The sequence below is a fragment of the Athene noctua genome, chromosome 3 (genome assembly GCF_965140245.1).
Source record: "Athene noctua chromosome 3, bAthNoc1.hap1.1, whole genome shotgun sequence".
Lineage (NCBI taxonomy): Eukaryota > Metazoa > Chordata > Aves > Strigiformes > Strigidae > Athene > Athene noctua.
In genome coordinates this window covers 17,343,440-17,369,603 of record NC_134039.1, presented here as the reverse complement: position 1 = coordinate 17,369,603, position 26,164 = coordinate 17,343,440, and the positions used below count along the sequence as shown (strand labels likewise).

The 26,164-nt window shown below is 41.7% G+C and overlaps 2 protein-coding genes across 6 annotated transcripts in view; one reads left to right on the top strand and one right to left on the bottom strand.

Annotated features, from left to right (window-relative positions):
- Nucleotides 1-307: 307 nt before the first annotated feature.
- Nucleotides 308-18,295, top strand: RAD52 (RAD52 homolog, DNA repair protein). 5 transcript variants are annotated; one of them, XM_074901295.1, is made up of 12 exons: nt 308-373; nt 7,550-7,638; nt 9,097-9,198; nt 9,781-9,874; nt 11,433-11,500; nt 11,761-11,879; nt 11,965-12,040; nt 15,441-15,637; nt 15,846-15,982; nt 16,607-16,687; nt 17,045-17,296; nt 17,567-18,295. In XM_074901295.1, exons 2-12 carry the CDS (start codon nt 7,552-7,554, stop codon nt 17,620-17,622), a joined length of 1,269 nt encoding a protein of 422 aa, XP_074757396.1. In that variant the 5' UTR covers nt 308-373; nt 7,550-7,551; the 3' UTR covers nt 17,623-18,295. The 5 variants fall into 5 exon arrangements, with proteins under 5 accessions (XP_074757396.1, XP_074757395.1, XP_074757394.1 ...); XM_074901294.1 differs by having other exon boundaries at nt 17,564-18,295; XM_074901293.1 differs by having other exon boundaries at nt 15,840-15,982; nt 17,564-18,295.
- A 2,481-nt stretch (nt 18,296-20,776) lies between these two features.
- The window catches only part of WNK1 (WNK lysine deficient protein kinase 1), a 104,976-nt gene continuing 99,588 nt past the window's right edge, over nt 20,777-26,164 (bottom strand). The window contains 2 exon segments of the mRNA XM_074902121.1: nt 20,777-23,869; nt 24,177-24,364. Of these exon segments, the coding sequence (XP_074758222.1) occupies nt 23,555-23,869; nt 24,177-24,364 (503 nt within the window). The 3' untranslated portion in view covers nt 20,777-23,554.

Below are 26,164 nucleotides of genomic sequence, written 5' to 3'. Positions count from 1 at the left end.
GTCTCTCTCTCGCGCGCGCGCGCGCGAGCTCCGCCGCTCCCTCCCGCGCCCCCGGCGCGAGACACACGCGCAAGCCCCGCCCCTGCCGCCGCCGGAGCGCGACGCCCCGCAGCCCCGCCCCACGGCGCGCGCTCGCTCAGCCGGGCTTCCCTCTGCCCCCCTCCGGGGCGGGCGGGCTGCTTCGGGCACCGCCCCCCGTGGGCGTGGCCTCCGGCAGCCCCGTGCTGCGTCACCGCCTAGCGCGGCCGCAGGAAGTTTGACTCCTCTCCCGTGCCGTAGGGGCTGTTCCGGGCGACCCGCCCGCCCCCCTCCGCCTGCCCGGGCGGGAACTGCGAACCGCCGCTGGAGGACGGTGGCGGCTCCCTCGCCCCAGGTACTGCGGCTGGGTCGGACAACGCTTCCTCTCCTTTCCCCTCCCCCGGTAGCGGCGGAGCCGGCCCCTTCCACGGTCTCACTCGGTGGGCGAAGGGCGCGCGAGCAGAGAGGGGGGCGGGTGCTCCCTCAGGGGCCCGTGCGTTGGGGGAAGCCGGTGGCGGAGGGGCAGCACCGGCCTCGGGCCGCTGCCCGCCTCGTTTCGGGCTCCCGGCTTCTGCGGCGGTAAGGCGGCAGGTCTGCTGCCCGCCCGTCCCCCCGCCTCCCGGTGGCGAGGCCGAAGACCCCCCGGCCGCGGATTCGCGGCGAGTCGGTTTGGAGCCCCCCCGGGAGAGTGAAGAGGTTGGGGCAGGGGGAGGCATTTTATGTAAATAGCCAAAACCAGCACTGAATTAATTCCTTAGCTATTATTTCCAGGATACACTAAAGTGAGGGGCTGTAGTTAAATTGGATAAAGCTATAAGACTGTACAAGGAATGACGCAGTTATTGACATACAATTTATCACTATTTAAATTAATATTGCAATAAATACAGTAATTCAGACCTCTCACAATGATGATGAATGATGTACACTGAGGTCCTGATAACCTGAACTTCCTTTTCAACTGTAGAAGCACAGAATCCTTTTTAAAGTAATTTCTGAAGAGTACTGTAGTGCAGGTAAGTGCATGCTATAACACACAAGCCCCTCTGGCAAGCCTAAAGCATCTCAAAAAAGGGATGTTTTACACTGCTGTCTCCAAAAGCAGAAGGCCAAGAATAGATACAGGCTTGCACATGCCTGCAGTGTTCCATCAATTAAGTGTTAATGATTTTCCACTCAAAAATAAACAGTGTCAACCTGGAGCAAGACAGAAAAACAAAAAGCTTGAGAGCTTTAGATTTTTCATGGTAACTTAATTAGCGTGTCAGTTTAATGTGGTCTTGCTGCCAGAAGTGTCATCTGTGCCTGTAATCGCAATGTTTTTTATGATCTGCAGTTCGGCAGATCTCCCACAGCTCTTACAGAGTTCAGATGTTTTAGATTCCAGCCTGGATTAATCTCTTTTCTAGTAATTGCATTTGGCAAAATTACAGGCTTTCTACAGTTACCATTGGACAAGCTGCTTTTTCCTTTAAGTCCCAAACCATTACTGCTGAGTTAAAAAGCCTGCTCTCTTTTCCTTGCAGTGACTAAAGTGGCTTATACATAAATGATGTGGTTATAAATCAATCTGACAGGCTTTTAGATAGAAGTACCCCCATAAATAATTTACAGTCATTTACTGCCAGATCTGGTCTGCAGAACAAGATCTTTCCTTTTGCTTCATCTTTATAAATGTGATACTCATTGTTCAAGAGTGAATTGTTCACTTTTTGTTTTTGTTAACTGTGAGGTGCTGCCATTTCACACCTGGAAAAGAGCTTTTATGCCAAACAAATTGTTTCTTTTTTCCTTCAGTTCTACCCCTTTGTGCAATAAAACAGAGCACTTCTTACTACGAACCTTAGCTCATTGTCTGTCGTTACAGGCTTTTTTTATAACTTCATTGAAAGATTATTTGTGAAGGAGTACTAGTTAATCCCTTTAATGAAACATTTTCTATATAGAATTATGGATTAATGCAAAGAAATGCTAGAAATTAAGTGGTATTTATATTATAAAGCAAATGCATTTCAAATCTAGAATTGTTTGGAATGATCAATTTCATAAGGTGCTAGTGATGCACTATTTATCTAATGAAACCTTGTAACGCAGAAGTGACAATGGGTGCTGAATTTTAAAGTGAACAAACTTGTGAACAAACGTGTAGGAGAGAAGTAATTTACCCTGCTATCAAGGAACATGTCTGGAGGAGTAACCAGCCAAATTTGAAAATTATGCAGTCTAACACAGCAACACATGCATTAAACTAACCCATTTGGACTGGAATTAGATTTGTAATTGCTGGAAAAGTAGGACCCTAAAGCAACTTCTGATAGATATAGTGATGTTCAATGAATTCATGACAAGTGTATAAAGGCTGTGAGGACAGGTGACTCATTTCTCATCCCGTATTCCAAAAATGCAGGAACTGACCAGATGGGCTTCATTTCAGATGTTGGATGTATTCAAATATTCTAAATAGAAACATTCCCCTGCAAATGCACTATGTTATTCTGCTAAGCTTGTATAAAGATAAGAAAAAGTTTTACACCATGCTCATTTAAATGTTAATGAATATAAAGTGTAACCAGAATTAGTATTTTCTGTTTTGTTCAGACAGGATATCATCATCCTAGACATACCAAAAGTAAATGTAGTACTGCCTGATAAATCTAAGGGTTAAATTTTGCTTTTGGAGCCACATATATAGATTCCACTGAAATAAGTGGGACTGTCTGGATATATCAAACCTGAGATGGGCTGTAACTGAATAGAAATTGGTATAGTGGTATTTACAAGCCTTGAAAGCAAATATATTTAAACTACTGCAGATAGCTCAAACTTTCTATATTACACCTTTTTATTCTCTTGCTGGGGTGGTTTTAGTACAGAATGTGTCCTGAATTAATACCAATAAAATGCATCGATATGGTATTGGCAAGCATCAGAGGGCACCTTTAGTTTACAATAGACATCCAGTCTCATGACATCCCTGTGCATTTCATTGTTTAGCCTATAAAACACTGAATATCTTTTTGTTCTGTTGAAGTTAACAGAACATTACCTCACTTTTCTTGAGTCATGAAAGGCTGTTTCCCTAGAGATATTGTCAAAACTGAAGAGTTACATTGTATGCAATTTTCCCACATCCATTTTGTAATCTGTTTTCCATTCTTTTTAAACTGTGGTATAGCACAGGCCTGTCTCGATTAGGAAAATCATCTACATAAAAGATGTACACCTCAGCTCAGTGTTGGATAAAGCAACCTTTGCATAACAGGTTAATCAGCTTAGAGTTTGGAGTTTGCAGAGAAGATAATACTCCACAGAAATATACAATTTTTGAAGTTTTCTGTATTTTTTTGTGTTAGACCAATATGAGCCTTAGGTTCTTTAGTGCTTGCTGTATCACTAGTTGCTACATGCATAGCTGTTTGCTCTTGGTGGGCTCAGTAGAACTGCATTTATTGAAAGAATGTTTAAGATTTTTGCTCAGCAAACTAAAGCTTCACTGTGAAGGAGACTTACCATATAGAGAAGGATGAGGCTGAATAAAAAGCTCAAAGTACACAGTATATTAAAATCATATCTTACAGATTGTGTGATTCTGCAATTAATTTCTTGAAACAACCATGTTCTAGCTGAGGGTTTCTCAAGTTGTGGTACTTAAACAATTCATTGCAAACTATTTCAAAGTGACACGAAACTGCCTGTTTCTACCTTATATGTGAAGAGAACTGGGAACTGACACTCCTAGCACAGGATTAGTGCACGGTGCGGGGTTCAAAAACCTAGTTTGTCAAGACAAAGGGGAACTGGCAGGAGAATAGGTCAGTTAGGACCAAAATCTCTTTTTGAAGTAAGGGACAGTAAGGTAGACAGGTGTGTGAGGACGTGTTCATTTAGAAAATTAGAAGTTATGTGCAGACTATCATGGAAGTTGAGGGAGTTGCTGCCGCAACCTACGGTAGTAGTTGTACTTGAACAGATTAAATTAATGATTGTCTGGTCTAAAAGTTTGGTTTATTTCCTACGTGAGAATTTGTGTACACACACAGGTTTTTGTCAGCAGCTATTCAGTTTACTACCACCATACAAATAAATAACCTACTTCTAGAGTGTTGTTGAAAATTAATATAATATTTCATACCCAGTGTCCTAAAGCGGCCATTTTTTCTGATTGGGTACCTAATTTGTCCAAATTTTAAGCTTTTCTATTATTGATTTTTTAAAAAAAATATGGTCAAAATATGGTAGTAGTAAAAGCTGTTAATATTATTTGCCTGTTCTAGTCTTATCAAGGTAATGTTTTGGAACATAATGCACTACCTGTAGTCTTGTGTGTGTTTTTTCTCAGTGATAAGAAAACTGTCTGAGACCGTTACAGTTCCTCACAGCCTTTTCCTGGTGAAACGGGTGTGTTATGGTCTAGACAAGAGGTCTGTGCTGTGGGCGGGGAACTGGCTGCCAGGCTGCACCCAGAGCGCGGTGGTAAATAGCTCCTTTTCAAACCTGTCACAAGTGGGGTCCCCCAGGGATCGATATTGGGCCAAATGCTGTTTAATATCTTCATAAGTGATCTGGATGATGGGATCAAGTGAACCCTGATGAAGTTTGCTGATGATACCAGGCTGAGTGGGGAAGTGGACACTCTCCAGAAGGGAGAGCCACCCTGCAGGAAGACCTGGATAGGCTGGAAGAGTGGGCTAACAAGAACCTCATGAAGTTCAACAAGGACAAGTGTAAGGTCTTGCGCCTGGGAAAACATAATCCAGGAGTGCAGCACAGGCTGGGATCTACCTGGCTGGGGAGCAGGTCTGGGGAAAGGGACCTGGGGGTCCTGGTGGACAACAAGCTCAATGTGAGCAACCTTTAAGCTGCTGATAAACTGCTTTTATCATCCTGCATGCAGAGCAAGTGTATTTGAACTTTAATTTTTAGTATTTAAAGATAATTTGAAAATACAGCTTTTTTTAATGCTCGTTTATGAGTCAGGCAGTCTCCTAGCACTGTCCTGGCCCTGGAGGGCGTTTGTGGCTCTTTTGTGCTCTAGTCAATAGCTTATTATCTACTTCACTATTAATGTTTCATGTGAGTTGAAATATTGGGGGGGGGGCGGTGAGGGAACAATTTTCTATTGAGGAATGGAAGCGCCTTGCCTTCCCTAGCTCCTGGCTCTGGTATTGAGGTGATTTATAGCTCCATTTGCAGAATTAACTTTTCTCTCTTCTGAACTCCTACTCTAATAATTTTGAAATTAAAGTTCTGTCACTTTGAAATGCTCTGACAATTGCTTTGAGACATAGGGCTTTTCTGTGCTGCACTTCACTGATTGAAAAAAAAAAAAACCACCACATTGCTCTAATAGAATGTTTGGTTTAAACAAGGCTCACAGCTGAAGCAAACTGTTCCTACAGGCAAAGCCTGAAACAAAATTGACATCATCTGTCTCCTTCACACAAGCTGTAAAGTAATACATAATTTGAATACAAACCACTGACATGTTTTTAAACTGTTTATTGCAAAGAAGTATATTGCTAGTATTCTCCAGCAGCATCTGATCTGTTGGATTAAAACCATATGACGTGAAGCTGTTTTCAGCAGAATTCTGTAGTTCCCCTGTGTCATTCACAATCAATTCCCACAACTTATTCAGAGCTTCATTAAAGGTGTATCTCTTTAGAGAATTTAGACTGATAACGGTATACACCATATAAAAACTTGAAGGACTTAATACTGGTTTCAATTAAAGCAGTTTTGCTTCAAATGACACCCACCTACTGTGCAGAAAGATTTGTGGCAAACTGGTAATAGGATTATGTAGGCAAATGCACGCATTTTGTGCATTGTTTTTTCACCAAGGCCATTATAATGGTTAAGATCTGATTTAGCCTGCTTAGAGGTGGGGGGGGAGGTAGGATTTTTCAAACTTTGGTTCCCTCTGCCATTCAACACACATACTGGGGTTTTTTTTCCTCTCTAATCATCTCCCTCACAATGTAGTGGACTCTTCACTTAACAGGGGAAATAGCTTGCTTAAATCACAAGTGTTTCTCCTGTTAATATTGATTTCTATTTGTTCTCTTTCAAAACCAAATGTATTTACCACAGATTGCATCTACCTTTTGATTGAAACACATTCAAATGTATAAACACCGTACAATTATAGCGTTTTTGTACCAAAGAGGAATAATTATAGCCAACCAAAATTAAGGAGAATTTTAGCTATACCTGACATAATTACCAGTGCTCATACTTGCCAAAGAAACAACTAGTATCTTTTTTTCTGAAAATTGTTTGCCATGTTCTCAGTAAAATTTGGCTTCCTTGTTTAGAGACTGGAAAAACAACTTGGTTTCAAAAGTGCTGAACCTGAAGTACATTAGCAAAGCATAATACTAGCCAGGTTCTGACTGACTGTCAAATAATGTTATCTACTGAGGATTTTAGACTTTCTCAAACTTTTTTTGACATCTCCAGTTGTCATGTATATATATTGATTTGTCTTTAATTGGTATTGCAATCAAAAGTCTTAGAGATAGACTACCAGTTGGACTCAGCATTTCTGCAAAGACAATAAAAGATTGTTTTGATGGACTTGTATAGAAGAACTGCTGCAGCATGCCTGCTGTGTAAGCTCTCAGCAAAAGCGCTTCTCCAGCAGCAGGGTGGAGTGGGAATGCAGTACCGGGTAGTTGTTGGATACTGGCTCAGAAAAGGGTGACATCTACTGAATTATCGGTACACCTTCTTAAAATTCTTACAGGTTCTGTATGTTTTTCAACTCTTCATAGTTTATATGATACCATCCTAACACTAGAGAATATGACTACTGTCGAAACGATGCAATAAAGACTGACAAGTCAGGGTATAGAGAAGTAGAATTTTAGAAAGCTGCCTCTGTTTTTTTATCATAGTCTAAGTATTAATGGATATTGAAAATGATCTAGGAACACAGTGCTAAAGAATCTGAAAGAGGGAATTATTTTGGTTTTCCCTACCTAGAATGTTACAATGCATTCACATGTACCTAAAAACAAAACAAAACATCTCATTTGTTAACAGTGTAATATTTAGAATAAGGACTCGAGACATTATTACTTTTTTGTTCTAGTCTCTGATCTTATGCAGCATCCAGATGCTGTTGGATTTATTTTTTTTACTAGCAAGAATAATTTATTTATTCTTCAAATAAAATAATTGTTTCACTGTTGTCTTTAATTTAGGCTCACCCTTACTGGTTTTATGGGTGGACAACCAGAACAGTGCCTCTACTTCTAGGATGAAACTAGCCATTTCTGCCTATATAGTATAACATATTTAAGAAGAAAAGTTCGGACTGTTTTGAAATAACATCAGAAAGCAAATTTCCAACTGGTACTGCAGCAGTTCCATGGAGTGAGAAGTATAATATTACTGTAATGTCCAACACCTCTATTACAGAATATTGTTATACACACTGGGCAGTGGACTTAAACAGCTTTTTGGCACATCTTCATATGGACATAGTTCTGTTATCTTCAGTGTTTATGTTTTCTCTTATCTTTAGGGATGCCTGAAGGTCAAGGGAAAGACAGCGAAAGCTGCATCAGCAGCAATAGTTCCAGCACTAGCAGTTCAGTTGCTTGCTTCGGACAGGTCAGTTCCTTTCGCCTGAGGGGGAAGTAGAAGTTTTATGCTTCTGGAATTCTGCTCTGCATATTTACTCATTTTAAAGTTGGATACAGTAAGGCTGGAGTCATATTCATTACCCTACCTATGCTATACCTAATTATACATTAAATTTTTTTCCATTATAACCTTGGCATGCCTCAAGTTGTAATAAATTGCTCTAGATGCTTCACAAAAGGTTTTTAATTTTGTTCCTTAAAAGTGGGGCTCATTTTGTTCTCTCTTATTCCCAGATTGGCTGGATCATGTTTACACACATTCTCAGTACTGGTTCAGAAAGAAACAACTAATTTCACCTATTAAAAAAAAATTAAAAATAATCATTTTGAAAAAAGAAAAAACATATCTGGACTGAACAGACCTTTTGTGAATTCTCTTCTCCATGATAGGCATTTGTACATAGTCCCTGAATATGGCATAGGCATGTGCACTCCCCTGTTTTCCTTACATATTTTGGTTACAGGCTTGCATTCTAGTGTCAGAAAACGATAAAAGTTAATCTTTTAAATTTAAATAGAACCAAATACAAATAAGAGAGGTTTGGCAGGCATTGGAACTTACGTGGTACACAGTCTATCGAACTCTGTGTTCTGCTGAATGATAGGGCAGACAATACATGCCTACATAATACTTACAATTTAGGTAGACATCTCTGTTCTGTTCCACATCAGAGCATAGCAAGCTTTTTAATGCTTGAATCCTTAAACATGCATTTAGGTTTCTCTAACTCTTACAAATTGTATTTCTATTAAGACAAGGAGCATAAGTTACAGCACTTTAAGCTTCCAGCAATTTTGGTGTTATCTAATGATAACACCAGTGATGTTGGAGTTAGCCAGAGGACATTTTCTGCATGAGAGGAATTTTGCTGCACACTCCTCAAGAAATTCCTAATTTGACTGCTTGCCTGAGCTGCTATCCTCCCTGCCCTGATGGCATATGAAGGCAGAGTAAGGTTAAACTTTGGTTTTGATGGAGCTTTTAAATACACTTTTCTTGTTGGTCAAAGAGATACTATGGGGGTTTTTTGAGAGCTAAAATACAAGCTTATATGTGTGTTGCTGGCAACCTTGACTAGGATTATGATTGCATTAAGATTTCATTAGGATACTAATAGACCTGGTTCATCTCAGTTTTTCTAATGTAAGTGATGATTTTGATAAATTAAAAATAATTGCTACAGCTCAATAATTAATGCTTTTATGCATATACTTCAAGAGTAAGAGAAAAAAAACAATGCAATGCACAAATGTAATGCCCATGCATACCCTGAGGTCTTTCCTTGTCTGTTACATCCTGATTCTAAAAATGGATCATACATGTCTCGAAAGGACTGTGGAAAAATTGGATAAAGGAGTGACATTAGGAGAAGAGGGTGAGGTAAAACAGGGATAGTGAGATTTGTCTTACCTTGTTTTTGTCAAGTATCAATACACAGCAAGTGAATATCAAGCTATCCAGCATGCTCTTCGTCAGAGACTGGGTCCAGAGTATATCAGCAGTCGGCAAGCTGGAGGAGGACAAAAGGTATGAAAAAACATGTATAGATGTTTCAACCCACAGTTTTTTCCAGGAAAAATAGGGTAAAAAATGTTACAATAATCCTTACATTTTTAAGTTAATTTCCCACTCTAGTAGTTTATGCAGATATGAAAGCAAAGTCAGCATAAATTCTGGCTTTTACTGAGCCACAGGTTCCTTTTATACTTTTTTTTAAAAAGTCTTAACTTTTCAGTGTGTCATCCTTTACAATGGAATATTTATGTACTTGTGGAACATTAAGATGTTTTTATTTTTTCCCAGAACTGGAGTATATGAAGAATGATACAACATCGGTTACATTTTACCCTCTTCAGTGCCCACTAGCTCTGCCTTCCACTGATTAAGTCATATTTGTTGTCACATTAATCCCTCCATCACAGTTGCTGGAAAAGGGTGAATCTAAAGCTGCACCACCATCCTTTTATTCACATTACCTGAACCTTGAACTTAGCTGGGTTTCCTTAGTGTAAGACAATGTGTGTAATCCCTCTTTAAAATAAAGCATGTATGGATGTGTGCACATGTGTATGTATTTATAGTTATGTACATAAAGGGGTTTTTTTTCAGGTCTGTTACATTGAGGGTCACAAGGTAATCAGTCTGGCCAATGAGATGTTTGGCTTTAATGGCTGGGCTCATTCAGTCACTCAGCAGAATGTTGGTAAGTATCTCTTGTGGGTAAAGAACTTTTTTCACTGTGAGGCGCTGAAGGAAAAGTCTCTTGCATAAGGACCAGGGTATCTATCTGAGAACTCGATCACTTCAAACAACCTAGGGAGAGGCATGTGGCATTTCCAGGTGTCTTAGCAGTAGGTAAGATTCAGAGAAACTGAATAATAATGGAGCTTCTGTTTTCTTTTTAGATCTTGCACTGGAATATGTCATAGTCATTATGCTAAGTGTGTTTATGATTATTCTTGAGCTATTCTAATCAAGTTTTCTGATCTCTATGGGAACACTCAGTCAAGAGTAATTACAATTAAACTATTTAACACCCGGCAGCCTTGAGCTTTCATACTCACCTGTAATTTTTAAATTCTAGCAAGTTCATATTCTCAGTTAATATTCCTCTAATCTTTAGGGACCTATCTTTTTCTGCAGATTCCTCTTCTATCCAACAGCTGGTTCTGAGATTTTAGCTGAAATAGATCCTGTCAGGGAAGTAGTATCTTTGTTTGCAGATCTGCTATGCTTAGACTGAAGACTGGCTGTTGAAGTAGCTCAACAAAACTGCTTAATTGTACCTCCTTCCTTCCCCCCTGCCTTCAGAAGTCTTTTCTTACCTCAGACTGGTAGGTTACAAGTCAGTTCATTGTTTTCCATCTATTCTGTACCACTTTTTTTTTCTTCCTTTTCAGCCAAGAAAGGACTGGCATCCCTCAAAACATCTGTCTTTTTCAAATAATACCGTAATAAGCCATTCCTTAGAAATTTGGAGACAGAGGATTCTGTTATGTTTGGTTTTAAATTCCTGGGTAGAAAAAGGGCTTGCAGCTCCATCAGGTTTACAAAACAAATAAATAAACCAGATGAGTACAGAACTTTTGGACCCCAGTGTACAGTTACTTGACCTTCAAAGGTTTTCATTTCAGAACACGTCATGTTTCTATCAGACTTGCAAGACTGCTAACTAGAGTGCCCTATGTATTTTATATAGCATTTATTTTGGTGTAAAATAAGGTAGATTAGAGAGTTGTATTGCAACCCGTTAAGTTCTTCAGGCAGTCTGCCCTGGATAAAGCCTTGTGCAAGATTTTGCAAACTGGAGATTTCTAGTATATAATAGGAAAGAAATTACTTTTATAGACAACAGTTTCTTTTCCATTGCTACTTTTACAACTAGATACTTTAAATCTTTCAGCTGAAAAAAATGCTATGCTTTGAACATTTAGGATATGTAGCTGAATAAGAAGTAACATTTACACCTCTTCTTTCATATATTTAGGTTTATACATGGTAGCAGGGTGTGAGCGTTTGTCAGGTCTAGCCACAAGTAACCAGAAAGTATCACATAACGTGCCCAGAACATATATGCAAGTCAGCCTTCTCAAACTACAGTTAGTATTTTGTAAGTCATGCTCCATTTTATAGAAGATGATCTTGGGCACATTCAGCAAGTATGGTACAGGTTTATTAATGTCCTCAAAGGACAAAATAAAATCTAAATGGGGATCAGAAGTATTTTATATTATTTAGGATGTTACTTTTCCCTCCCCCAGACTTTGTTGACCTCAGCAATGGCAGGTTCTATGTGGGAGTCTGTGCATTTGTGAGAGTTCAGCTTAAGGTAAGTGGATTTTTTTGTTGTCTCTGTCTATAGTTGAGCAATTGCCTAAAGCTGTGAATGAAAGGTCATGCATAGGTCAGACTGTGGTTCTTGAGTACTGTAATACAGCAGAGAACCCAGTGGTGTCCAAAACATTGACCTTGCTATAGAGTAACCAGCTAAGAGTGAATAATCAGGCTTAGGAAAGCACAGCATTTAACAAGAAGTGCTGTATGTTCAGAAATTCCCTTATACTTAGTATTTTTAAAATTTTACTGCAGGATGGGTCATACCATGAAGATGTGGGGTATGGTGTCAGTGAAGGCCTAAAGTCTAAGGCCTTGTCCCTAGAAAAGGCAAGAAAGGAGGCAGTAACAGATGGACTGAAGAGGGCACTCAAGTAAGTGAAGATTAGTACTTGTACATTTTCAGACATTAAGTGAGAATTGTTATTTTCAGTCACAGTGAGCTCTCCTTTTTCTCAGGTGCTTTGGGAATGCTCTTGGGAACTGCATTCTAGACAAAGACTACCTACAAGCCGTGAATAAACTTCCACGTCAGGTGCAGTACATGGACTGTTAGAGCAGGGACTTGCAAGATGTTCACTGCTCTTGGTCCTTCATATTAAAAAGGTTATAAATAATTATATCGATGCATCTCATCCCTGAATGTGTTGCTACAGAGTTCTTCCCTGTCATTTTACCACAGCTTCTCTAAATTTTGACTATTTGCAGTACACAAGATTACTGTGGTGAAGAAACAGTATCCTACTCAAGATCTCATGTGACATTGAGGCCGCACCTTGATTAATGTGTTCAGTTTTGGGCCCCTCACTACAAAAAGGACATTGAATGACTCGAGCGTGTCCAGAGAAGGGCAATGAAGCTGGTGCAGGGTCTGGAGCACAGGTCGTACGAGGAGCGGATGAGGGAACTGGGGGTGTTTAGTCTGGAGAAGAGGAGGCTGAGGGGAGACCTCATCGCCCTCTACAGCTACCTGAAAGGAGGGTGCAGAGAGCTGGGGATGAGCCTCTTGAACCAAGTAACAAGTGATAGGACAAGAGGGAATGGCCTCAAATTTTACCAGGGAAGGTTTAGACTGGATATTAGGAAGCATTTCTTCCCAGAAGGGGTTGTTAGGCGTTAGAATGGGCTGCCCGGGGCAGTGGTCTAGTTGAGAATGGTCAGCGTTAGGTTAATGGTTGGACTAGGTGATCTTCAAGGTCTTTTCCAAACTAGATAATTCTTTGACTTATGGCCATGTTGTCTAAGTCTCTCCATTCAGTGCCATCTGTGCTTGTAGCAGGCTAAATATTACCACAGGTAACACTAAACTGTTTAGACTAGCTTGTTCTAGGTGCCATTTTCTCCATGTGCTACAGTTTTTAAGACTGTTTAAGCTTTGTCTGTTGCAGCAACTCAGTTCATTGCCCTCACCTGGCCACTTCTGTTTTAAATGTGAATCAGCAATGATACCAGTGCCAAGTTACATATTCATGACATAGGTAAAATGGAAGTCCTTGGGGGAATGGAGTCTTTTTCTTTACTGTATGATTTTGCCCTATAAAAGGCAAAAAACAGAACACATCTCTCAGTATGTTCTCATTGTCAGCGGTAGCACAATCCAATTTACTATTATGAATTTTAAAAATCAAACTTACTTGTCATATTCCTCTCATAACTGGATTTTTCAGGAATAAAAAAAAAAGATGGGAAATAACTGCATAGTTATACAATTTCCAGTTGCTGTAATAGGTCATAAAACCAGAGGCTGTGGGCAGGGCAGAAGAGTAGGCAAACAGTATATTATCTGTGTAACCTACCCTAAAGCAGGTACAGCTCCTCTGTGCACTCCTGCAAAATCAGGACTATTTCATGTAGTCCTAAAGTCTCTCAAGCTGGCAGCCTATACATAAGCCAGTGGGCAGCAGGAAAAAGGAGCTTCTTTAGACTTTAGGGAGCTCTGGCAGAAAATAGAAAGTTTTTTCATGAGAAGTACTTCCTCCTTCAAATAAAGTTTTTAATATGCATAGCACAGAATGTCCTAGAAACAATACCAGGTGAGTCACATACCAAAGCTGCTTGTTGTAGTTGGAACTTTCACTTAATTTTAAGCAAAATCATACAGTAGCACTGTCAATATATGCATTGATAATTGCTTTGTCCTTTTAATAACTGGTATTCAAACTCTGCCAGGCCTTAATGCTCATCACAGCTAGATAGACAATACACTCAGTGTGGTCCTTGTAACAAAATTTACAGTGTGCCTGTACTTCATTGTTCTTGTTAGAATAGTTCACAAGTAGTTACTCTGTACCAATGTGTTTGTACTGAAGTCTCAAGCAAAGGTAAATTCTAAAGGTGGTTACAACTTCCAGTTCCCCAAACTGGATTCTTCCCAAAAGATCACTGCAAACTGCTATATGCATCCATGATAGAAAGGGTGAACCAAACTGTTTAGACTGGGCCCACAACAACTTTTAGCTGTTGCTACTCACTTCAAAGTTTTACCACAGAATGACAAAACAAGTAACACTATTTTGGTTTGCTACACGAGGAGTGAACAAATGGCCCTGCAAACATCCTCTGCTTGACTTCGAAATGTGTTAGTACCTGCATTTTGCAACTGAATTATGAGAGCAGGATGTATTGGACTTGGCTGCTGGAGGATGAGGAATAACATTAGGACGATCTACACTCCAATGTATTTGTTTTAAATACCTGATATGATACTATTGGCAAACCATAGCTCTTGAATGTGTAACAAATTAGCATATACAACTGATGTGTACTTGAACACTTATTTTCCCTGCCATAACTATGGTTCTTATCCTTCCTGAACAATAAGAAGCCATTTTACATCTTGCTTTGTTTTTCAGACTCCTTATCTCCTTAGGGTTCAGTTTGCAAGGGAAGAGCTTCGGTTACTTTACTATCTGTGAAACAATAGGTCAGTGAGCCTTCTGAGGTAACCAACACCATAGAGCAATGCCTCTTTTGGAGGTCTTTGGTCAGGAAAGAGACAAGAAATTGTGATGTATATCTTCATCAGTGACAGCCATACTGTAACCCTGTTCTTTCAGCGCTATCACAATTTATAAGTATGCTGTGATGTAACAAAGCATTCTTCATAGTATTAAAGTTGTCCTGGCTGTTACTGAGGTTGCACCTCAGTACCGACATTATTCCTCTTAGCTTCTGACATGTACCAGCTGGGGCAGTAGGCTTCTAGGCAGTAACCTGCTTCGCTGAGTGAAGAAAAAGCAAGCCTTTTACAGCTGCAGATCCATGGAGTTTCGTAGTAAAGTTGCCTTCATCATACTAGGATTTACCCAACCCTGCTAGCCAGCCTAGAGCTGTAAATCAGTTCAACCTAGCTAACTTAAGACTGCAGGAGCAGATCCAGAGTGACTCCTCACCAAGTAAAGATGTCACAGATCTTTGCTTTGATGGGGTTATTGTTTATTAGTGGCATTGCCAGAAACTTGTAAAGTCACAGAGCTAACCATCCCATCTTTAATAAAAAAAGAATGGTGTACCTTCCTCAGTGACCTCACGATGGCAGAACTGAGTAAAGGTTTGCCACGCACTTAAATACAAGAATGAAAGCTGAACTGGCAAAGCCAACAGACTCAGCAACAGACTTGTGAGAGGGTCAGAGAAGCTGTAGAATTCTGCAATCACCTACATCTGTTCTCGTTTGTGGAGAGAACAGTATGGGCAGACATGGGCTATCTGCCCTGCAGCACTGAACTAAAACTAACACAAAGTCTCATTAATTCAGTGATTAACTAATTGAATGACTTTGTACTGAAAATGCATTTCAGTTTTCTAACTTACTATTGTACTTAGAGCAAACGAACTGGATTTTTCAACGGTACTGTATAGAAAAAAGCTTGTGCATATTTCATTAACGTGATGAGGGAAATTTCTGAGTATATTTTCTTTTTTTTCTTTACTAGATACCTGCTGAGTTAGATTTGGTCAAAGCTAAAAGACAGGACTATGAGCCTGAAATAGAGAAAGCAAGATACAATAGCTGCTTAGAAAGGCAGAACACAGGAGAGAGACAACATTGTGAGATGGCATCGAACTGTAAGCCTGGTCAGACAGAGGCTGCTGTAGTGACAGCAGATCAGAAACAGCCAAGTAGTTCCAGGTGAGACTGCTATAATAAATCTATTTTATAAGCTATATTAGAAGTTACTGTACCTTTTAAAACACATGGATGGGTCAATTCAGAAGATGCCATTAAATGCTAGTTTAGTGGATTTTCCTGGCTGTTATCTCTTCATGCATTTTTTTCTTCATATAATGTAATTGGTGAAATCCTGTTTAACTTTGTGCTTACTTGGGGGAAGGGGCAGAAATACAGACCCCTCAGCTACTGAGTGCGATGCCACTTACCAGCGGAAATTGCGACAAAAACAGCTACAGCAACAGTTCCAGGAACAGATGAAGAAAAAGCATCAGGTTCCAGTAGTTACTCCTAGCAGCAAACAGGGTAAGGCTTGATGTTAAAAATTGACAGTTTTAATGATAGCTACTGGCAGCCACATGTTACCCTCAATACAGAAGCCTTACCAGTTTCATTTGCTTTTGTCCTGTACTATCAACACACCCTTGAAGACAAAGGAAGGAGGATTGTCATACTTTTTTCCCCTCTATGTGCTTAAGGTGGCACAAATGTCAGCTCTAAAACTGCATCATTAAAACTGCAACTTCCCAACCACGCTAAGGCATCACCCAGCACAGCAGCTGCTCTCAGTACCCTTAACATGCCGCACCCAAACTGAGGCTGCAGCACTTCACTGAGGTGGTTGCAGGCAAATAAACATTGCATTAGCTACTACCATGTTGCTGTTTACTCATGGGGAAGTCTGGATAGCTGTCATAAGCAGGAACTTGGGGATAGGGTAAACAGGCTAAAAACCATTTTAAAGTAGTTCAGTTGCTCTTGTCAGCTGTCATCAGGTACGGAATCTTACCATGCCACGTACTGCTACCAAAACATAACCAGCTCTAGAAAAATGGCAGTACCTGGTGGCACTCACACACTGTTAAGAAGGAGTGAAAGGGTTCTTCTGTATTTCTGATACTAATCGCTTATTGTGTTGCCTTCATCCAGCAACATCTGATCCTCCTGTAAAGCACAGCACTCCAGCAGCAGTACAACAGGAACCAGCAATAGAAGAGGAGTTCTTTGCAGGTCAGCCAAAACGTGATGAGTAATAAGTGTTAAATCATTAGCATTTAAATCAACTCTTCAAAGTACAGTGTAAAGGTAAAAGTTCTGAAGAGGTTGGAATAATGGAAGAGTATGAGTCTGATCTTAATACAAACTTTGCTTAAGTGATAGGCAAATGATATCCATCGCTGTGAGGGGTTTCTCACTTACACTTTTCACTAGAGTTGTAATATCTCATCAACATAAAATATGCTTTACAGTTTAACTTTTATAGTTGCTACCACTTGTGGGAAAAGAGTGGGCTGGTCCTGGAGTTACTGTCATTCCTGTAGCACAGTACTGCCGGCTTTGGTTTGATCGCATTTTCCTTCATTCTAGATGATCCTGAACTTTGGGACATTTCCTTGGAGACTGTTGATCTTAAGATAATGGGTCACAGAAGAGCAGACCCATCAGCTGGACACCAGACACCTGAAACACCCTGTGGACATCATCAAATGACTAAAATGACTACTCGTAACAGGACACCTCACAGAATGAATTACCACAAAGCTTCTGCTAGACTTGCACAATTGCAGCCATCTGCTACAATCGTGAGCAACAGGAGCTGTGCCAACCAGCATACCCCAGGTACGTGCTACCAAAAAACAACCGAGTTCTGGCCTAACAATGGCTCTTGGCTTTGAAAGCAGCACTGTTAGATTAGTAAATTGAAGTGGGAGAAACATTCATCTTTTCTCAGACTGGCTGCAGATGCTATGATAGGGGGCTAGGAGAACTATCTGCTTTTTCCATCCAACTGTCCTATCAAGGAAGAGCTAGAAAAGGAATTGAGGAGCAATTTAAAGCAGAAAAAACCTTTATGAAACTTCCATTTCTCACTGTCTCCCTGTTTAGCAGAGCACAACCCCCACAGAAGTCAAAGCCTGAAGAAAAGGAGGCTAGAACCTACATAAGGCACCTGGTGGTGTCATTACCTCCATATGGGATTACAGCAGAAGACTGCAGTTGGCTGCTCAAATCATGTGAGGAAGTTCAATGCATTAATGGATTTTTCTGTATATTATGGTGAAGCAGCAGAAGGGTTTAATACAGCCAGCAGGAATTTAACATATTTTTAGGTTATTACATGTTTCAGATGTCTTTTTCTATAAACAAGCAATCATTTCTGCTTCTGCAGTACTAGACTGTGGCTGTATTACAAGCTGATGCTACACAGAATTTGCCTGAAATGTTAAGAGAATCAATCTTTAAAATGAGATGCAATTTAGAGCTGCTTTCTCCCTCAGTGTTGCATTTCAGTACAGAGAAAAGATTTTCAGTCAAATGAGGAGCAGGTGGGTTATGGTCAGATGGCAGAGCCTATGAAGCTGTGCTCTTCCAGTCAGTGAGGCTGAGGCTGTGAAGCTCTGGCAGCATCAGCCCCCAAGGGCAGCCCAGCTGTCTGCCCTGGCCCACGGCTCCTCCTCGGCTGCTTCAGGCTCCTGCACAGCAGCAGCATGTTCAGCCAGCCCTGCGCAACAGGGACTGCTGCCAGAGCTGCGTATAGCATCTCAGTGTTTGCTTGGGCCCTTTGTAGAATTAATGGAATTGTTTTTAAATTAGCTTTCAACCCTTTTCAATATAAAAATAAACCTGAAATTTGTAAAACAACCTACACTTGTAGCTGGTTTTGCTTCTATACAGAATCACAGATTCATCTAGGTTGGAAAAGACCTTGAAGATCATCCAGTCCAATTGTTAACCTAACACTGACAGTTCCCAACTACACCAGATCCCCCAGCGCTATGTCAACCCGACTCTTAAACACCTCCAGGGATGGGGACTCCACCACCTCCCTGGGCAGCCCATTCCAACGTCTAACAACCCCTTCTGGAAAGAAATGCTTCCTAATATCCAGTTAAACCTTCCCTGGTGCAACTTGAGGCCATTCCCTCTTGTCCTATCACTTACTACTAGGCTAAAGAGGCTCAAACCCAGCTCTCTGCACCCTCCTTTCAGGTAGCTGTAGAGGGCGATGAGGTCTCCCCTCAGCCTCCTCTTCTCCAGACTAAACACCCCCAGTTCCCTCAGCCGCTCCCCATACGACCTGTGCTCCAGACCCTGCACCAGCTCCGTTGCCCTTCTCTGGACACGCTCGAGTCATTCAATGTCCTTTTTGTAGTGAGGGGCCCAAAACTGAACACAGGAATCGAGGGGCAGCCTCACCAGTGCCGAGTACAGGGGTCAGATCCCTTCCCTGTCCCTGCTGGCCACGCTATTGCTGACACAAGCCAGGATGCCATTGGCCTTCTTGGCCACCTGGGCACACTGCTGGCTCCTGTTCAGCCGGCTGTCAATCAACACCCCCAGGTCCCTCTCTGACTGGAAGAACCCATCAAACCGTTACAACTCATTTCCTGTTGAACAAGCTCAAAGAAATAAACACATTTTGCCTCCTTACAGGTAGGAAGCTAAAGAGACTACCCCCACATCTGTACAGCCTTGTGTTTGCCTTAACAGGGGCAACAAAAAACTTCAAGTGTGTTTTAAACTTCAGAGCAAAGCAACAGCTCTTCCTTCCAATAAGGTCAAAGAATTTTTAAGCCATATTTCAAGTTGAATACAGTGGTATTTTTCAGAAGTGCAGTGCTGGAGATGAGGAGGATGACAGCACAGGACTGGCAGTTAGAGCTGAACCAGGAAAATTTACACAAACTCTGATTAGTCCAACCCCAGAATCAATGTTGGACTTTAAACAAGACCTTGTTCCTGTACTTTAGTCACTGCTCTATCTGGTCAAGTCTCTTAAAGCAGTCTAAATGTAACTACATTCGAAGTATTCAGCATTTATTCCTCTTCCTACTACTTTCCCTTCACCATTTAATTGGTCCTTTTTCCTTAAAAGATTCTCTACTACCCACTTAACTCCTCAACAGAAAAAAGAATAAACCTTGACTTCAGTATGGAAAGATAGGAGAAATTATAATTAACTGTAATAGACGACATCTAGAAAATAGTTTCACATTTCACTGCACTAGTTTCTCTCCAGTTCAGTGCTACATTCAGAACAGCTAAGGTAAGAAATACGTACCGCATGCTTGAGTCATGCACTCCCTGTTCTGTTGAAATCGGATACCTGTTAGGACGGGAATGTGCAGACATTCAGAATTACTGTATTCAAAGCTGCTCTGAACTTTTATAACCAAAAAAAAGTCTCATATAAACACAACTGCATCAGCTTTCTTGACACTGTGGAAATGATGCAAACGTAGCCAGGCCTCCTCTAAGATAAATCACCCCAACATGCCTCTCAGGATTGGTCCCTTTGAAAAGGGCAGTAAAACTTGGGAGCTTTTTTTTTTTTCCTTTAAGGCCTTGTGCAGCATGACTCATAAACAGAAGCTGTTCTTAAAATGGAAAGAAATGCAGCAGCAATTAGTGTTTAAAAATACCAAATAATTCCTGCAAGTCTACAGCAGAGAATGACTCTGTAAAGTAGTTCCACTCTTCGTCTTTACCAGTACGGTTGCAAATTTGGAGATGGAATTTCTATTTCAGAGCTACACTAAAAAATTCCTGCCCCCACCACCGCAGGTGCCCAGCCCTGCTCCCTTCCACTCCAGGGAGGAGGAGAAGGGGCCCTGCAGGAGTAGGACCCCTCTGTGCCCAGGATGGGGTACAGGGGCTCCCTCAGCCCTCGCCGCAGGCCCTGCTCCAGCTTCACTGCCCGAAGGAAGCACAGATCTGCTGCTAGTGAAGCTGCCAGCAGGGAGAGCTGCCAAGTTCCTGATGGTCACAACCGAGCCTGTTTCTCTGCAATTTAGTAACTTCTTGACAGTCTCAGCCATAAAAAAATCGTACTGCTTACACTCTACAACTTCTCCCTCCCCTTCCCCTCAGCCTCTCCTCACATACAGAACCACTATTATTCTTTATAGAACCTTGTTTCAGAGTATTCTATTAAAAAGCCAGAGGCTCATTACTGATCACTGGTTTTGAGAAGTTAAGCATCTCATTATAATGGGTTTCTTGTGCTTTCCTGTGATAAACTGATAAATTGGGTAACAGAACACTCCAGGAAGAGGACAGAGAGGTTGGAACCTGCTGTTCAACAAGAAAACCCACAGCTCAACAAAAGCAGGTTTGGTTTATTTGAATGACTTCATTAAATATTCTACAAAGGTAACAAATTGCAGCACAAAGCGCAATCATACAAGAAGCGCAGTGCCTGGGTTTAGTGCAAAACATACAACTAACTACGGCCAGGGAAGCCCAAAGTTTCAATTAATTTTATTTTTTTATTTTTATTTTTTACAGTGTACATTGTTAAATAATGTAAAGAAAATGCTTGTAATTCAGAAACAGATTTTATGTGGAAAAAGATACTCAAAGTGTAATATTAAACAAAATAATTTAACAGTTCAGTAGCATTAGTTTATTCCTCTAGACTTCAGTTATTCATCCACAGGAAGGGGGGAATAAATCAATGGTAAATAAAACCAGTTCTTGCATAACATTAACTGAAAAAACGACCTCAAACTTATTAGATCAACATTAAATAACCATGTGCTGCATCCAGCTGATTGGGTCCCCTGTCACAAATACCCCCCTTGTTTCATTACTGCCTCAGGTCTGTCACCACTCCCCTTCCCAGAGCTCGCCTCTCCCCTTGCGCTGGGTGCGTTCAGATGGCTTCTCTGCATCCCTTTGAGGGAGGGAGGAGAGGCCTCTGCTCCACTTCAGCCACAGGGAGCCCTGCCATCTCTCCCTTCCACCGCACGCACACCATGAGCCTCCTCTCTCATTCTGTAGCTCTAGTCTGCGCTTCAGGTACAAAGAATAAACCCCAAACCCAGGGAACTCAGAGCCCAGCCACCTCACCACTAGCTTTCACCCTCAGGCGTTTGTCTCCAGCCTGTACCTGCCCTTGCTGCCGAAACGGCTGTAAAAAGTGACAGGAAAGGAACAGATCTTGCATGCTTCTTTGTAAAAATAAAAGCATGTGAACATCCACAGACAGAAAAACTCCCTATTAAGGTTCCACGGGGGAACAGCACTCCTAGAAAAAGAAAATAAATCAGGCAATAACATCTCTGTGATGCACCAGCTTCCAGGATACTGGTGAGCTACACCCAAGTACCAGGAAGCAGTACTCCCACCCTTCACAGCTTTTTGCAGCACTACATAAATACTGGCTGGTATTATTTTTACTTTGAAGAGGAAACCAGTATTTTTTAAATATGAAGAGAGACCAAATATGGAAAATGACCAAAACAGAAGGTACAGTACAGTTACTAAGAGGTGACAGATAGTTACAGTCCTGGTACCAGCTTGGAATTTGTTAGTGAACAAAACTTTAAAACCTCCAAGTAAGACAGAGGAAACTTCTGGATGCCGGCTGTTTCAAGTACATCCATTGCCGGCAATGGACGTTGCACCAGGACAGTCTATTCCTGGCTTAAATGGATTTACAAAAAAAAAAAAAAAAAAAAAAAAAAAAAAGGTAAGGAAAGAAGAAAAGCAATCCCAGCAGACAAGCCCATGCCAACGAGCAATGGCACCTCTCCCTCAAGTCACATCCTGACCAAACATCTTCACCACTTCGCAGGTGGAGTCAAACTGCATCTTAAGTTGGGCCTTTCCCAAAGATACATGTTCTCCCCATCCTCCCTCCATTTCTGATCCAGACCTCCTGCCCCATAGGCAATACTGGTTTGTCTCGTTTTAGCTTCACCCACAACCCTCTGTCCCACCCCCACCTGGCCCCTGTCACACCAGCAACTTCAGATCTGCCCACCTGGACAAGTTTCCCCAACACACAGAAGCTGTTCCAACCCTCAGTGACTTCCCCCTCCGTACGCCTACTCTAAACAGTAACAGTATCACTAAATGAACTCCAATGTCCCAGTCACTAGGTATGAATAATCCGTCCTTCTCTGAACTTGCCCTCTGCCCCCCTGGGGGTCTGCTGGGAAGACGACGCTAACTGCAGAAGCAATAGAAGTCCAAGGCACTAAAATATCCAGCAAGCATACTGGGAGAACAGACAAGTATTCAAGTACATTAATTTATACAATTTTACATTCACATTTATTTATCTAATACAATGAAAATACAAAGGAAAAAGTTAAAGTGTCTCCAATAAGTATAAGGATATAGCTAGCTTTTTTTCCCATTTTTTTCTTTTTAACTTTTTAACCCTCTATATTCCACTCATTTTTAAACTACTGTTGTCCAACAACATTTATATATCACAGTGTTTCCACATCAAAACTGATGGTAAGTACATGTCCGCAGGGAACTTTTAAAAATTTTTAAACAATTTAAATTGCTCTAATGCTGCAGTCAAAGCTGTTAATATCTTACTTAAAGCAGTAATGACCTATCAAGCACGGGCTGCACTGCAAGTCCATTCGTGTGCCCCATCATTTCGGAGCCAGATACAATTGACTGGGGAGAGGGAGAGGAGGGGGATTTGGACAGCTTTCCTCCTGGTCTTGGTTCTTCAGGGAGAGATGAGAAGCATGCTAAAGCCTCATGCTAGGATTCAGCTCTCCCACCGCAAACATGTGTGGATTCAGCCTCACACCAGAGAGAAATTTTACAGCAAGACTGCATTAACTGACCCCATGCCTTCTCTTCACAGCTCTTGTTCCGTACAAGAGCAGAACCCCTCGGTCAAAAGCACTGTCCCATCGTAAGGATGCTGATCATCATCCTCCTCCCCCTTGAAAGCGTGTGGGGAAACCCCCTTTACAGGGAGCTGACAGCAATGGTTGGAAAAGAGAAATTCATTCCCAGTCTGGCAAGCTACCAGTTCATTGCAGCACTGGTAGTTGGTACAGGGCCCCGTCTCCCTCCCCACATCCTGTCCCAAGGTCTAGCCAGCACGGTCGCCGAGCACGGCTAAGTGGTCCGCAGGTTGGAGCCTGGAGGGTTACTGATCGATTTCTGCAAACTGCTGATGTTGAAGCTTTGCAAAGACGCAGCACCTACAGGCTGGAACTGGCCAAGCGGCGGCTGCGCTGGACCACCCGTCCCACTCCACGGAGCGGCAAAAGACGCTGCTGGATAACCGTACTGCTGCGGAGGGCACATAGCCTTGGTGAAGGGACCTAAAGAGGTAGCTGATGCTGCAGAGATGGGCGTAGCACCCAGGGAAGATGTCATAGAGATACAAAGCTGACCTGGTGCTGAGAACTTTCTTGCCATTCCAGGGCCCTGAAAGAAAACCCAAACCCCAAGAGAAGTTACACAACTGTGTTTAAAAACTCCAGGCTCACCCCTTGGTCTACAAGCCGTTCCCAAGGGATGTTTACAAGACCACACCAGGGCCCTCCTCTTTAGTCACCCCCTTCCCTCCCACAGCAGGCAATACAATCCTGCACAGAAAAGACACAGCTAACAGTCTTCCGGAGCAGCTGTCCAAGCTACATGGCAACTCTACTCTAGCCATGTTTGACACCCTCATGCAAGAGCAACAACACCGGCACTTTCTTACCATCAATGTTCTCAGATCACGTCTTACCTCATAGTTGCTATGCCCTTTGCCAACTTTCTTGCCAGACAGGTTCATGGCATCTCGGGCCCAGTTATCTACCAGCTTGTGCAGGTCATCTGTGAAAGTCCCTTTCCGGCTTGAGGCGATAGCAGTAGGCTGAGACTGGGGTGCTTGGCTGTTCACTGTAGCCCCGACTGTGTTAGTGCTGCTGGTCCCTACAAATACAAAAAACAGGAATCAAAACTTAGGTTAAAGATCATCTTTCTCTAGTAAATTTAATAACTGTGGTAATGGTACATCAAATAGAGAGCCAGTTAAAATGCCATGCAGATTAATTCTAAATTTCAATTCCAGGACACACTGAAGTGGGAACTACAAGGACTCCTACAGGCATTTTCTCAGATTAAGAGCATTTCATAGATATGTTCACTTTTCAAGAAATGCTGCAAGTAGTCATCTTAAGAGGGGAATGATAGCAGCCTACAGTTCTTTGTTGAGGAAAAATGAGATGAGATTTCAGCACTGAATGACAGTACGGTCACATCGTTCTCTCATCCTACACCTTTTAATTAGCAGCAACCACTACTGGCTCACGTCAATTCCATCTTGGAGGACAATGCTGGATGCCGAATAAGGAGCAGTACAATCAGCATCACCAGCTGCTCTGTAGCAAATTATCTCCACTTTGTAAAATGAAGAGAAAAATTCACCCAGATTACGCAAAAAAAGCCACAGTGACAAACAGCAACTGTTGTTTCCAATAGCTGCCATACTTATGTTCTTGAGGATAACCAGATGGGACTGTCTTCATCCGCCAAACAGCCAGGATCAGCAGGGGAAGTCTGCACTGCATTAAATTTTGCTTTTTGCCTCTGAAAGCATTTTTTTGCCATTATATTCAGATTTCCTATGTCAGAAGAACAAGCATTTCAGATGCAAACAAGTAATACAGCTTAGAGAAGGCAGAAATGATAGTAGTTCCTCAGACATGCTTTGACAAGTTTTTCTATTCACTGGGTTGATTGCAAGAACACAAAAAACCTTTCACATCAATAACAGGTTTTGGTTCTGCTAGAAAGCTTGCTGAACATTATCCTGTAAAAAAAATATCTAGAAGCTTTGTTTTAAATAGCCTCACTATCTCCCTCACACTTATAAACAAGAAACTCAAACTTTGCTTTTTTTGAAGGTAGATCTCATAACAGAAATCCAAGAAACTGTATATTAACAAGTATCCTAAATTCCCAGTAGTATTGCAAAGTATCCTCATTTACAGATGTGGACATGGCAGCTAAGCACTAGTACAGACTTTTTCTGAAGGACATAAGGACAGAACGAATCTAGATTTTTCAAAACCAAACAACAAAATCAGTATCTTGCCACTGCAGTGCTAAACCCAGCACCCCTTGGAAGCGCACAGCCTCACATACTTGGTTCTTAAAGTTCCTCAAACATTTCTACTTGCTCACTCTGAAGACTGCAACTGGGAAATCCAAAAAAACCTGAGTCTGTGGCAGACATTTCTGAAGTAAACCGATTAGAAGTGGAGCCTCAAAAATCCAGCAGTGAAAATCACGTCTCTATTGCAAAGGCCAAATGACGAAGTTGCCGTCTCTTGCCTGACAGCTACTTCATCTGTTCCACTTTCCCCAGCTATCAGCCACATTCCTTGCAACCACCGTATCAAAGAACTGGCTACAAACCCCCGCAGGAATGTTTCATATTGAGGAGTGAATTAGGAAGGTGACATACTTACTATGCAGGACAAATAAGCAAAAGTGTTACTGCCTTTAGTGGTGCTGAGGAGGGAAGGATACGCATCCCTCCCACCGGTCAGGGTACCCGCAGGTGGGCCAGCAGTTGTTACGGGCAGGCAGACGCATGCAACAGTACACACGGAAAGGAAAGAAGGAGGTTCCCTGACCAGGGTATGCAGTTGCAGCACACATGAACAGTAATAGGAACACACTGTAAAGTGGCAAGGAAAATCTACAGCGAAATAACAAGAACCTTAA

What these genes read in the sequence shown, in the direction of transcription:
- RAD52 (XM_074901293.1), top strand. Translation starts at nt 7,552, where the DNA reads ATGCCTGAAGGTCAAGGGAAAGACAGCGAAAGCTGCATCAGCAGCAAT. An exon ending in TTGTGAGAGTTCAGCTTAAG is followed by an intron (nt 11,501 to 11,760) that starts GTAAGTGGATTT and finishes ATTTTACTGCAG; the next exon opens with GATGGGTCATACCATGAAGA. An exon ending in GGACTGAAGAGGGCACTCAA is followed by an intron (nt 11,880 to 11,964) that starts GTAAGTGAAGAT and finishes CCTTTTTCTCAG; the next exon opens with GTGCTTTGGGAATGCTCTTG.